Source organism: Nannospalax galili, unplaced genomic scaffold (assembly GCF_000622305.1).
Source record: "Nannospalax galili isolate Female #2095 unplaced genomic scaffold, S.galili_v1.0 scaffold302, whole genome shotgun sequence".
Lineage (NCBI taxonomy): Eukaryota > Metazoa > Chordata > Mammalia > Rodentia > Spalacidae > Nannospalax > Nannospalax galili.
The window spans coordinates 759,164-773,382 of NW_008350120.1; the positions used below are offsets into that span (position 1 = coordinate 759,164).

The window sequence follows — 14,219 nt, forward strand, 5'->3', positions numbered from 1 at the left end:
GAGGAGTCAGCCCAAGAAAGTGATGGGATAAGGTCACCGGGTGGTGGGAGGGGCTCCAGCAGCTAGAGCAGGGGAAGGCAGGAGGTGGGTGGAGGAGGCGGGCCCCAGCAGGGCCAGGAGCAGGACCAGGACCCACGGAGATGGACAGGAGAGCCCTCCAGAGCCACCTAATTTATGCATCCTCCCGGCCCTTCCACCCTGGAGGCACACTTCTCAGTCCCCACTGCACACCCCGGACGCCCACAAGCCATCACTTCCTTTTCTTCTCCTTTACCATCCTGGCATCCTCAGCCTCCTGCTGGTCCTTGCTAAACTTCATATTCTTCCTGCTCAGTGGAGTCTTGAAGTACCAGTCCTGGATTGGCAGGGGTAAGTCCACTGGAGGCCACCCTCACTTACCTCTGTCCTCCCCCTTCTCTCTCTGTGGACTGTTTCTTCAGCTTTTCTCCCATCATCCTCCAGGGCCTGGGGATCCCATCAGAGCAGGAGTTTCTCCTGCTCCCTATCAAACACTTCAGGCCATAGTGTCAGCCATTCTGGGTGGGCATGTCTTCCCCCACCTCCAGTCTCTTTCTGGGGCTCCTTCTGTCAACCTGCCTTTGGAGGTTAGTCATCAAATCAAGGGTGGTTTCTAGTTCCAGAAGAAGCCCAGAGCTCCTCCCACGAAGGTGACCCTCTCTGGGTTCTGCCCTCAGGCCCCTACATAGTGTTACCTGTACATTTCCCAACCGAAGCCCGACTTCATTTACCCTGACTGTCTTCCAGTAATGAAAGGGAACACTGGGTGGGGCCCCAGGCTTGTTTCAGAGCTCTGACTCCAGGCTGCCACTGCCAAGTCCCCAGATCCTGGCCTGGCAGCCTCACCTTCAGGCTCTCCTCTTCCTCCCTGTATATCGGCTCCAGCCTTGCTAGGTGCCCCACAAACTCAGAAGCCGCCAGTGGCCTCTTGGACAGTTGCTGGAGCCGCCGTTTGGTCATCACTGAGTGAACGGCTTGTAGAATGTGACCGGATGTGTAGCCATCAGACACTCTAGCCAGGGCACTAATGTCCAGGCTCTGGGACAACTGTGTTCCCCGGACCTCTATCATGTGCTTCCAGAGTACTGTGGGCAGGGGAGAGCACTGTGTCTCTCTAGGAAGGTCTGGGACAACGACAGGTAGGGATTGTTCTAGCTGAGCACCCAGCATTGGAGACCCTGAGGAAAACAAGTGTCCTGTCCGTGCCCATGACACTGAAGTCAGGAGTCAGGGCACTGGACTGCTTGTGTATGGATGGCCTTCCAGACCTGCCATTCTGTCATTTGGTCCTGAAGCTGAGGGCTCAGGGCTGCAATGGAAGATGGGGAGAGGGCATGGGCTCTGGAGGGTGGTCGCCCCTGGGTTCCATCTCTGGCCTCACCATAGCGGGAAGCATAATCTGGCCGAGGAATGAAGAGAATGTGCTCATAGAACCGGCACAGTGCCTTCGTCTCAGCCAGTTGTGGCCAGTCAGTGGTCCCTATCAGCATCACCCGGTCACCAGGACTCAGCAGTCGTATGGACTTTACAATGTCCTTTTTTAATCGCTTCGGGTCCATCTGCTCCAGGAAGGGAAGGTGGAGAGATTGGGACTTGGTAGCTGGGCCTGTGGGACCCTGTGTTCTCATGCTTGGCCTCACATCAGCCCTGAGTGGGGAGGGGAGAGGCCTTCTGTCCAGCTTTGAGACAAGGAAAAGGTATTTGAGAGCATAGGACTTGGGTAAGGTCTACTGGGTGAAGTTTCCAGTGACTTGGGCAAGACTTCCAGTCTCACCAAGATTCTGGCATTCCATCGGCACAGCCCTTCTTGCCCATGGTCCCTGCCCACAGTCCCTGGCGAGGCTCTCACCCTCCTTTCTTCCTTCGGAACCTTCTTATAGAAGGTCTTCTCAGTATTTCCAATCCAGATCACAGAGGGCTGTAAGAACCGGGCCACCTGAATGGGTCAGAGTGTGGAAACCAGACATCAGACATCCCTGGCAAGGGTCACATCCCTACCTGGTGAGATCTCAATGGCTGACCTTGGAGCCCCTAGCTTCCACTTATCATCCCTTACCTCCCTCTCCTCCCACCTTCCCCAGCTCCTTCAGGTCCTGACATCTCACCAACCAGGTAGATACCCCAGAGGTGTACAGCCCACCCTGCTGTTGTTGCCAGCCAAAGAAGACAACTCAAAGCTCATGGCTCCAGACCTTAAAAACAATGTGCACCAGCATTTGTGCCCCGTTCTTGCCAGGGTATTTGCCCATCACGTTGCTGGGTGACAGGTCGAAGAGGTTGGCACCGGTTTCTGTGCATACTGCATGGACCAACATCTTCTTCCCCATGCCAGAGGGTCCCACCAGAAGGATGGAGCGGACATGGGGAGCTATGGAATGTATGTCTTGGGAGCCTGGGAGGAAGTAGATAGGACTGGGCAGGCCATGGACCAGCATTGGGTAGAAGGCTAGAAAAAGAGCCTGGAAAGTTCCACCAGGTCTTGGAGCTGATAGGGTGAGGTGCAGACTTGGGTCTTGCTACTGTCCCCCAACACCTGAGAAGCTCCCCAACTCTACAGCAGCAACATATTTAGCAACCTCTACAGTGGGGAACTGTACATGGGGCCCTGCTGTTTTCCATACCACATGTTTCAACTCCTGGACTCAGGTGGGCAGAGTTGAAAGGCGTGTGACACACTGCTTTGGAAAGCTGCTGGCCTCATCTGCCTTTGGAGTCTGCTTTATTTAATAAGCAAGGCTGTCCTTCTGAAAATAAGACTGACCATGGAATGCCACTTGGGGTTGAGGATGGCACTCAGGCCCTCAACAAGTCAGGGGCTCATTTAATCTCTGGAGAGGCACAGTGTGGGTGTGACTGCCAGCAGAATCTGGGAAAGCAAGAGGTCTTATACCCACTAGGGTTAGGGAGAACCAGACTTGCACATACCCACCTCAGTCATGCTCCTTTGGACCCAAGCCCTTCCCCTTCTTACCCAGTCTAAGGACCCCATACAAGGCTATGTTCTGTCGTATATCAAACAGGGAGGGCATGGGCATCTTGTTTGCCAATGTCAGAGTGGATCCGAGATAGAGGCAGTCACCTGAGGGGACAGGGAAGGACCATCTGGTGAGGAGCACTCTTGGGGGAGGTTGTCTGGAGGAGAGATCTGCTGGAAGAGAGGCCTCAGGAAGGGGAAAAGGCTGCTTGGGAGCAGGGCATGGGAAAGGGCCTCACCAACATAGTCTTTCAGGGCCACAATCACGTTCTTCTTTATAATGCCAATAACGACAAGCTCTTCAAACAATGAGTCCACAGACCTGATGGAGGACAGTACAGACATTAGTGAGAGGGGACAAAGAAAAAGGGAGGTAGAGGTAAGGGGCTGTGGGCACAAGAAGGGGCAAAGCATCCTCTGGGTAACATCTTGTGGTCAGAAACATCAACAGAGTGCCTGGACAGCCAGAACTAGAAGATGAGGTCCCAACCACTGCGTCAGGGCACAGGTGCCCCATAGTGGATGCCCTGTGGAGTGAAGGGTATGTGACAAAGGCCACTGGCCCCTGTGACACTCCCCATCAACCTCTTATGTCCACCACCATTTGAAATTTGGGTTCAGCACCACCTTCTGTTCCCCTTCCCCAAACCAAGAGTAGAGTGAGAATCTTTCTAGAAGGCCCTTAGGCAACAGACATCAGTGGGTAGAAGGCTTTGGATGAGCCTCTCAGTGTCCCAAGAGGGAGTCCAGGGAGAGATGGAGGGACAGATGGACAGAACGAAGGTCAGAGGGACAAGCTATGTGATCATAAACCCTACATATGTTCTGCTTTGCCATTGGCTGTGTATATTGTATATATGGGGTACAAACTTGCCAACGTGGGTGTGTGCATGCAGGTTCGTGTAGATGTGCATGCATGTGTGTGTAGGTCAACATCAGCTAGCTTTTCTTGATCGCTCTCCACATTTATTTATTTTTTTTGAGACAGGGTCTCCCTGTTGCCTCAACTGACCTGGAACTCCTTATGTAGACCAGACCAGCCTCTAGCTCCCAGAAGTCTGCCTGCCTCTCTCTCAAAAGTGCAGGGATCAAAGTGTGCATGGCTCCACTTGTATTTTTTCAGGCAGGGTCTCTAACTGAACCTAAGGCTCATCAATTCGGCTAGACTAACTAGCCAATGAACCTCAGGGATCCACCTGTTTCCGTATCACCATCCCCTACCTATTCCCATTCACAGGTGAGTACCACCATGCCAGCTTTTTACCATGGGCTCTGGGGTTCTGAACTCAGGCTTGCATGGCAGGACTTTATAGAGCCATCTCCACAGCCCCCACTTTTTCTTTTTCTTTTTTTTTTTTTTGGTCTTTCTGAGACAGGGTCTCTCTGTAGCCTCAGCTGTCTAGGGTCTCTCTGTAGCCACAGCTGTCCTGGAACTCACTATGTAGACCAGGCTGGCCTTGAACTCACAGAGATCTGCCTGCCTCTGCCTCCCAAGTGCTGGGATTAAAGGCATGTGCCACCACACCCAGCTTACTTTTTCATTTTTAAAGACAGGAATTGGCGGACAAGGTCAGGGGATCGAGAAAGGTGAAGTAACTTCCCTAATGCCACAAAATGAAGAACAAAGACCACAATCAGGGATTCCATCCAGACCCCCCGCCCCCAACACGCACAGCACAAGATAAGTGCCACAGGATCTACTACCTGTCTGGGGTCAGATCTTTCTCCTTCTTCTCCTCCTTCCCGGTTCTCTTTCCAGACTTTTTCTGGTGGTAAATGAATGCACACGCGATTGTCCTCTGCTCCCTGCTTATCCCTGTGTCCCCCTACCCCTGCCCAGTCCCAGACCCTAATCTGCCTTTAGAGCCTTCATGGGTCTGTCCTCCTCCTTGTCCACAGCCAGACGCAAGTTCTTCAGCTCCTGCCTCATCAGCTCATCCACCTGGGGACGTGGCAGGGTGTAGGTTGGGCAGGACAGGAGAGAGATAGGTGGGAGAGGAGGAGGAGAATCAGGGAAGAATGGGGAAGGAGAGAGGTGGGGACAGCCACCAAGGCCTTCCCAAGAGAGAGGCTTGGCTGGTTTCCCTCCCTTATACCTGGTCCACACCAGATCTGAATCCACTGAATCCATGATATAGAGAACCACCCTCACCAGCAATCAACATGGGTAGGAGCCCCCAAGATTAAGTTGGAACCTGAGAGTCACCTCTGGAAATCTCTGTGGCCTGAGCAGCTTGCTTTTTTATATGAGCCCCCTGGAAACTAGGACCTACCTTAGGATGGGGACTGAAAAAATGATAGCTCTGGGGGAACAAGCATGGAGGTTGGTGGGAGGGACATGCGCAGTCCCACACCCAGTCGCTGGCTCAGAGGCCCTTCCTTGCCCTCATATCCCTGCTGGTCCCTAGGTGGGAAGGGGACACAGGGGAAGCTGAGGAGAGTGGGGGTGACAGGGTGGCAGTTGGAGCCAGGCCTATGCACAAAGAATGGGGTCCACAGAGAATTGGCTGGGTGCCAGGGTGGGGGACTAAGGGCCAGGGCGAGGTCTGTAGCAGTTGGAGGTTCTGGTGATGGACTCAGGGCCTGTGAGAGCAGCTTGGGAGCCTCATACCTGTACCCGGATCTCCTCCTCCACCTGCTTCCGCTTCTCTTCCCTGAGCATCTCAGAATCAAAGCTCTGGCTGGGATGTTTGTTGTCGAACCTGTTCTTCCACACATCTGCCCACAGATGGTGGAGGGATGTGTGAAGGTGCAAGTCTTGTGTGTGTGCCACATGAACACATACACAAATCCCCTTAGCTAGTTCCCTAGCTGGTTGCCCAGCGCTGCCCTAGGCATGACCTCCTGACCCCAGGACTCAGAAGAAAACCAGTAACACTCCCACCCAATCAACCACCAATCACTCCTTTAACATCACACCTCAGCTCCCAGAGTCACACCCCATGTACCGCCTCATGGCTCTACAGCAGACACCCACTTTCCCCATGACCTAGGGCCTCAAGGCCCCCACAGGCCCAGCACATCCTTGGCCCTCTCCCTTCTTACTCATGTACTCCTCATGACCAGCGTTAATCATAGGGATGACTTTGGATGGCAACACTTTGAACATCACTTCTGGTTCCTAGAACAGAAATGCACTTTGACCTTGGCTCCCTCACCTCCACCTCTCACAGACTGCCCAGCTTTCCTGTCATGCGCCCTGCAAGCTTGCTTCCTCCCTGCCCACCTTCCCCGCGTGCTGGGGGCGGGCTTACCGTCCTCACTTTCTCTTTTTTCTTCTCTCTTTTCTCCTCTTTTTCCTTACCCTTCTCTTGCCCCTTTTTACTCTCCTGGGCCTGCATCTCCAGCTCCATTTGCACCTGGAACAGACAACAAACAGCATTTTGGGGCTTTCATAGAAGTGAGAGGACCCAAGGCCACACACAGGCAGGTCCAGGATTTTCCCAGCCTAGGGGAACTGCCAGAATGGAGAGAGCTGAGTGTGCGAGGACAGGATGCTGAGGAAGAGGGTCCTCATCAGAGGTGCTGCCCACACTTGCGCCACAGGGACCTTGGGCACCTTAATGGTCTCACCAGACTGTTCCCTCTCCAGGGCCATGGCTGCCTTCTCCAGCCCCATACAGTCTTTCTAGCTGCTATAGCTGTCTCCACGGAAATGGATCCTTCCACACCCACTGCCACCCTCAGCTTACATGCACTATTGTCTGTAACCTCAGGCTGAGCCTGTCCCCACCTCCGGGGTACCTGATCTGGAGTCTTGTCTGCAAAGATCAGATAGGATCCACCTGAAGACTCATCTGGATAATCAGGGAACCGACCAGTAAGGGCACTAAGTGGATTTAAGGTAGTTAGAGAGTGGATGAGTGGGTGGATAGATGGGTGGGGAATGGATGGATGGGTGGGTGGATGGATGGAGGGATGAATGGGTGGAGGGAGGGATGGGTGGATGGAAGGATGTATATGGGTAGAGGAGGGCTGGATGGGTGGATAGAGGGATGGATGGGTAGATGGAGGGATGGGTAGGTGGAGGAAGGGAGAGGTGGGTGGGTAGGTGGGTGGAGGGATGGATGGAGGGGGGATGGGTGGGCAGATGATTAAGTGAATAGATAGACGGTTAGATGAGTGAGTAGACAAGCATACAGGCATGGTGGTTAGGCAGAAGGAAGAAAGGATGATGAGTGGATGGAGGGATGGGTAGACAGACAGACAGATGAATATGTGGACAGGCACACAGATGGGGTAGTTAGGCAGATGGAAGGAAGGAGGGAAGTGGAATGGATGGATGGAAGGAAAGACCCAGAGATGGGAGACAATGGAGGGAATGGCTAGTTTAGAATGGAAAGGGCCGATTGCCACAGGGTCATTCTTAGTGCTCTTCCCATGTTACCCTGGCATCTTCCCTCATGGAAATGATAATTCATGTGTGGAGCTGGGTCTGTACAGTGGCGGTTCAAGGTCTAGGCCAAGAGTGTTAGGAGGGAGTACGGGTAGATAGAGGAAAAAGGGCAATGGGACTAAAGGAGAAAGTAGGCTGGGGAATGAAATGGGAGCAGTTCCGGAAACAACTAGGTGAGGCAGGAACAGGGATTAAGAGGCTGTGGATACTGACTGGCACTCAATAAACCACTGTCGGATTTCCGTCTTCATCTTCTCCTTCATGTCAGGCCCCTCCGTCTCTGTGAGGGTATGATGAATCTTTGATATGGCATCCTGGAACTCCTCCTCCTTTTCTGTCTGCCGGACCCTCCGGGCCTCCTCCCCCTGGCAGGCCTGGGTGATGATGCTCAAGTGTGCCACCTGGTTGGATGAGGGGAGCTGGGAGGAGTGGAGAGGCAGGGTGTCAGGGTGTTGGGGTGTCAGGCTTCGGCATGGGAGGTCGAAGCCCCATCCTTAGACACACACACCTGCCCCCACTAGTCCCCCCGACACACCCAAGTCTCATGCACACTTCCTCACGGAACAGCGAGCATGCCTGCATCAGGAGAAATTGTGTTTGGAGCCGAAATTCGTCTGTGTAAATTACCCTGGTAATGAGTTTGCTAGATGCATCCGGTTAGCCCTCCTCCCGCTCCCCCCAGCAACCCTCCCCCCGAGCCTGTGGCCCCAGCCCCCACGCATGCCCCGCCCGGCAGCCGAGTTGGCAGCACTCTCACAGCCACTTTCCCGCCTCATTGGCTCCCAAATGTATTTTAAATATCACTCTGCGCAGAGACAATTACTGAAAACGCTGAGCTCACAGTGTTGATGGGCCCGGGCGGCCAGGCTCATTCCTCACACACTGCTGTGCCCCCACCCCTGCTCTCCCTCCTGGGGGTCCAGCTCTGCAGCCCCCTAGCAAGTCTTTGACCCCTGCTCCCACACAGCAGCCCCCTTGGTAGCCATCCTAACCTGCAGGATTGGGAAAGCCTTCCTTCTAGTTCCCGTGACCCTAGCCTCACCCCTCCCCTGTCCCTCTGCCAGCCAGGTCTCCACAGGATCTGCCAGGGGCAAAGCCCTTTCCCTAGAGTGTGACCCTTGCTGGATGAGTGAAGGGTCTGAGAACAGAGGACATCTTGAGAGAGCAGGGCTCCTCACTACAATTGGACACACACGTGGATATGTGCAACACACAAGGCTCCCTGTCCCCATGGGCCCAGCCACACTTAGAGCAGAGAAGCTAGTTCTGGCCCCTGTAGCAAGTGGGGGGGCTTGCGACCTCACAAATCCTTGATTAGGGGTGTGTTCCTACTCCCAACATGGGCCCCAGTGGTTCCCTGAGACTAGATGAAACTTGGGGGACCCGTGGGGTGTTCCTGCTGGCCCTGAGTCCTCTTACTTCTTCTGGGTCCATCTCTACAGTCTCTCCTGGCTGGGACAGGGATGCAAGGTTCAGGGTGCTCTGTGCCACTGTTCCCCCCCACCCCTCATCCCATCTGAGATTCTTCAAAATGCTCTTGCTGAGGAAGGAGGTAGGGAGGGATGTGACTCCATGACTTTGGGGTTCTGATGCTTTTCTCTCCCCCAGGGTCTCCTGCAGTACCTCAGTAGAGGGCAGATAGGCAGTGAGGGGCTAGAGAGGGACGTGCCCTGAGGCAGGAGTGCAGAGAACCCAAAAGGTGAACAGGCTCCTTTGTGGGCCAGGGAGGGCTCACCATGCTGATGAACTCCATCTCCGCTCGCCGATCCTGTTGAATGTGTTTCCTCTGCAAGTAACCTTTCCACACCTGAGGGCAGGGACATGTGCCACTCACATGATCTCCATACCATGTGACCTCAGGCCTAGGGTCTCGGCACAGCAGTTTTAGGTGGGGCAGAGGGCGGCTCCTCCACAGGTGCAATTGCACACTGACCAGGAACAGTTCAGGATGGTTGGTAGACACCTGAGCCTCCCAGACCTCCCCTCTTTCTCACCTCTACCCTAACCTGCTGTATCTCTTTTAGAGACACGGGTCAGAGTTCAACAGAAGTTTCCAATGCTCCCTTCTGGGAATTTCTGTAGCAGCTGGAATAAGTATTTGGCTCTACCCAGGAACACAGTGCTACTGCTGGCTCTGTGCAGCTTTCCCAGTTCCCTTTCATTTTGACCTAAGGGAACTGGGCCAGAAATGGGCCACGACTTCTCCCAGACTTAAGTGCAGAGCTGGACCAGTGTGTTTTCCCAGCTGCCAGGCACTCCCATCCAGATACACGGGTGGGTGCATTTGGTTTATTGACTGATTAAGGTCCCTGGGTTACCATTGAGATGTGGGACCACAGGCTCCATCCAGGCACCTGCGCTCCTGGGATTAGTTGCTCAGCTCAGCAGCATCCTGGAGAAGGTGACTCTACCCTGACCCTCTTCCTGGGCACCCAGGGTTACCTTCTGTATGACAATAGCTCCTTGATCCTGACTGATCTTCTGCCACCCATCCTCCCGAATCCTCCGATCTCGTTCCTCCTCTTTCTGAATCTCTCGCGTGAAGGTGGCTCGGAGCCGGCCCTGCCTGGCCCGCTCAGCACTTTGCACTAGAATTATGGCCTCAGTCCGGCTCATTACTGGAAAGTTCTGGCCAGAGTGGGCACAAAAGAGCAGGGAAACATGAGGGGAGCTTGTACCCAGGTTAGGCAGCTGGGAGACCAGCTGTGAAGGATGCACTGGGACATAGGCTCAGGTACTTGAAACTTATCTTGTGTTAGAGGGTTACAGGGAATGAAGAACACCCTTGAAAGAGGCTGGGGATTGGCAAGGAGCAATCTGAGGTGGGAGTAGGGCAGTGCAGGGCCTATCTGTCCTGGAACAGGTGATGTACGAACAGCCTGGGAGGGTGCCCTGCAGTGACTGTCATAGAAGGAATGAAGTTTTCTAAAGTGATACATGTGCCCTTCCCTTTGCCTATCAGACTATTGAGACAACAAACCCCAAGGAGTTGGAATTTCTCCAGGAATCTCAAGCTAGGAGAAGGAAAATGCTGGGAGCCTGGAGCCAGCCAGAGGGAGAGCTCCTGTCCCAGGAAGAGATTTTTACACAGCACTAACAACTTGTCAGACCACCCTGCAGGAGATGGAGCCCAGGCAATGGCAGGCAGGGCTTTGAGGGGATAGCTACTTATGCATACTCTGGGCCCTCTACAAAACCTAAACCTCATGCTATGACCCTGAAGAGGAACTGGCCTCTTTGTGCCTCTTCCCAATGTAGCCACTGTTGAATAAATCTTTGCTGCTCTTTCATTGTCTCTTTAATTGGCCTGTTGAGGGGTGGTGGAGCTGAGCCTATCTTATTAAAGCTGCCAGGGCTTAGGCTCTGACCCTAATGACTGATAACATTACCTCCTGGGAGATCAGTGGTTCCAGTCTGCTCAGGATCTCAGCCAGCATCTGCTGTCGCCCCTTTATAGTGCTAGATTGTTCCAGCTTAAAGTATTTAGGGATGGGAACCTCCAGGTCTGCCTGTATGGCAATGGGTGGGGGAGGGTCAGGAGCTGGAAACCCAGGCCCTCTGGCCCCCCTGCTGCCATTTTCAGTCTCTACTATGTTCCCCTACACTCTTCCTTCTCCTAGAGTCCTGGGGTGGGAAACTGACTGGTTCTAGATTATGAGGTAGACTCCCCCAAGGGTCATGCCTTTCTTGTCAACACACATCCGGGTGAGTTCAACTGTGGAGGATACCAAACCTGACTAACCTGACTAGGGCCCAGAATCAACCGCAGAGCCTTAGCCGTTCTGTCTCCCATAGGAGAACGCAGGACCCAGGGACTCTTTTCTCCCCACTCTAAAGTCCACTACTGCAAGCTGGTAGCTGGTCAGGGAAACTTTGAGACTGCCTTGATTATGGGACAATGACTGAGCCCTGGCCTTGATCGGCCTGACCCTCTGTTCCCCAAAGTCTCAGCACTATGATTCCAGCTGGTCGAGACCGGTCCCTGGCTCACACCCCAAGACGGGGGCGTGGCTAGGTGGGGGCCGGAGTTCCGAGCCCCGCCCCCTCCCTGCGGGATGTGGCTGCGGCGCACCGGGGTCAGTTTGAGGTCCTGCAGCACACGGTCCAGGCAGTGGGTCTCGCACAGGTCCACGCGCACCATCTCCTCTTTGAGCTCCAGCACCCGGCCCGCCACCGCGTCCAGTAGGCGCCGCAGCAGCCGGCGCTTCTGCGGCTGCACCATCTGGTCGTAGGCCGTGTCGAAGCGGCGCAACAGCCCCAGGTAGTACAGATAGAGCAACGAGAGCCTGTACTGGAAGTTCTGCCGCTCCTGGATGGGCACGGGTTCGAGCAGAGGCGGCTCTCGGTCCAGCGCCTCTTGCAGGGTGACGTGGGAGGCCTCCCAGAGGCGTTGGTAAGCTCTGGAGAGAAAGCACACACTGCGCTGAACCACGGAGAGGGGACGGAGCTGCTGCCCTTGGAGAACTGCGAGCTTGGGGTTCCAGAGGGCTGTCCCTCATGATGCCACAGTGGACTTCAGCAGAGCGAAGGCCAGCTGGGAAAGAGTGGGCACCCGGCCTGGTTTGGAGAAGCTGTGAGATTAGGGTCTTGGGGGGGGGTCTTGATGGATTAGCAAAGAGTGAAGACCTGGCTCTGGTCTGAGGGTTTGCGCAGGAGGTACATAGCCTGGGGTTGGGGGTGCGGGGTTGGGGTTGGGCTCCTGGAACGAAGGGACGTCTAGAGGCAGCCAGGAGCGGTGAGAATGCCTAGGACCCACCCAGGGCCTGCTAGCACCCAGCTCTCCTCTCTGCCTGGTCTCTCAGGGCCAGTGAGGCACTTCATTGCTCTTTGCTGTCCACACCAGGGCGCCTCCCCTCTCCCCAGCGTTCACTCACCCCTCAGACATGGTGTCCACTCCCGTCTCTGCCCTTCGTGAGCTAGTGATAGAACCTGCAAAGCTCTGTGGTTCCCAGGAAGCCAGGGGCAGAATAGCCTGGTTTGAAGAATTCTGACCCATTGTGCCTAAGTTCTAAAGGTGAGAGGTGCAGCTGGGAAGTGCAGGGCTGGGGACACTTGTCAAAGCTGAAGCTGCAGACAGAAAGGCCTATGGACAGTAGCTGCAGAAAGGCCAGGACCGGGTGTGAGACAACAGTGGCTTCTCTTGTGTCTGTCAAATAGACAGCAGTCTCCTTTGAAGTCATCTATAAGCCTGGACGCTCAGGATAAGTATTTGTTCCAGAGGCAGCACTCCAACTGCCAGTTCTCATCCAGAGGAAACCAGATACAGTTTTATTATGTTGGTTGCTGGTTTCAACTGCTCCCCTGCCTCAGCCTCCTGAGGATCAGGGTGCACAGTGGCACATGCCAGCAGCCCCTTGGCTTTGCTTCTTTTCAGGGATGGAACCAGGGCGTGGTGTCCATGATAAGCGCACATTGAACCACCTTCCCAGCCTGGCCTTTACTCTTGTATGACTGTCCTGGGAGGCCTGTGTGATAGGAACAGGAAAGGCATTGGATTTGTGGTCAGACAGTCCTGCAGTCTCAACTTCCCCTGTGTGATAGTAAGCATTAGCCATGCACCCTCACTGGGATCCACACGGTTTGGATGTTATGTTGAGATGTTATGAAAGAGTGTAGTGGGTGCCACACAGTGGCGTCTGGGAGTGTCAGCTATGGATGGGGACTGACATGGCTACAGGCTCAGGAGCTCATTCTTCAGAAATACAGACCATTCTGCTAGCAGCAGCCTGATTTTGGTTAGCTAGGGGTCATCTTTGGAGATCAGTATTAAGCAGGAGCAAGAGGGAATGAAGGAAGGATGGAAGAGAAGAAAGAGAGGGAGGAAAGATAAAGGTGAAAAGGGAGGCAGGAGAGAGAGGCACAAAAGAGGACTCTCTTTATTACAGAGAATAGTGCTTGGAGGATACCGGATACCGTTCATATGTAGATTCCATTCTAGAGCTGAGAGGCAGTGGAGCTCACTTTCCTCATGTGATCCCAGGTGATGAAGTACTCTGGCCCATGCATCGCATCTTCCTTGTCAAAGTGTCAAACAAAGTGCTCAAATGGAACAGAGTGAGGCTCGGGCCAGATTTCTAGGGTCTGGGTCCCTGGATCTCCTCCTCAGTTGTGGGGCCCAAATGTTGGTCATTGAGTCTCAGCTCATGAAATCTCAACACGAGTCTTGAGCTATGCGAAAATGCCAATGAAGTGCACGCTGCTCACAGAAGCCAGATGTCAGCCGACGTCACAAGATGGGGCCTTTCAGTACGTGAAGCTCAAGGCCACAAGCCAAGTCTGTCAGCCACATAGATAACTTCAGACCGAAGTCCCTGCCCTCTGTTCCATGCTCTCCAAGCTTAGAGGAGAATGGCAGATCTTTAGGGCACTGATAGGAAGAAGAAAACATGTCAGATGCCAATCAGGGAGTCTAGGTGAAGGTCAGGTGAGTGGAGACGTAACTGAAATTCTTTTGTGTTGAACATTTTTCAGATGTTTCAAAATGCAATTGGAAGAAAAGGTAGGAATCTTCAAAACATCCCCACTAGATTTTAAGTTGAGGGGAAAGAGGCTATTAGGGGAAATTTAGGGGAAATTTTAAAAATCCCAGATTTCAGCAGATTATTTAGAAACTGGTCCAACCTACAGTTGTGTGTGCATGTGTGTAAATTTTTTGGTTTTGTTATTTGAGGCAGAATCACACACTCTGTAGCCCAGACTGGCCTCAAATTTGAGGCAGTCTGGTCTGCCTATGCTTCCTGAGTGCTGGAATTACAGATGTGAGCCATCACTCTGGGCTCAGATTGTGTATCTTAAAGAATAGATTTGTGCATTGGGGATGTGGCTCAGTTG

General features: G+C 53.8%; 1 protein-coding gene across 1 annotated transcript; it reads right to left on the bottom strand.

The window, feature by feature from the left end:
• Positions 1 to 250: 250 nt before the first annotated feature.
• Positions 251 to 12,273, bottom strand: Iqca1l (IQ motif containing with AAA domain 1 like). Its single transcript, XM_017801699.1, has 19 exons — positions 12,263 to 12,273; positions 11,461 to 11,788; positions 10,778 to 10,897; positions 9,831 to 10,016; positions 9,124 to 9,195; positions 7,602 to 7,807; positions 6,737 to 6,821; positions 6,247 to 6,351; positions 6,038 to 6,113; positions 5,604 to 5,710; positions 4,851 to 4,934; positions 4,697 to 4,758; positions 3,232 to 3,314; positions 2,990 to 3,097; positions 2,211 to 2,410; positions 1,868 to 1,954; positions 1,400 to 1,577; positions 865 to 1,103; positions 251 to 355 (listed from the first exon to the last, which is right to left on the bottom strand). The coding sequence occupies exons 1-19, from the start codon at positions 12,271 to 12,273 to the stop codon at positions 251 to 253; spliced, it is 2,442 nt and encodes an 813-aa protein (XP_017657188.1).
• Between the last annotated feature and the right edge of the window lie 1,946 nt (positions 12,274 to 14,219).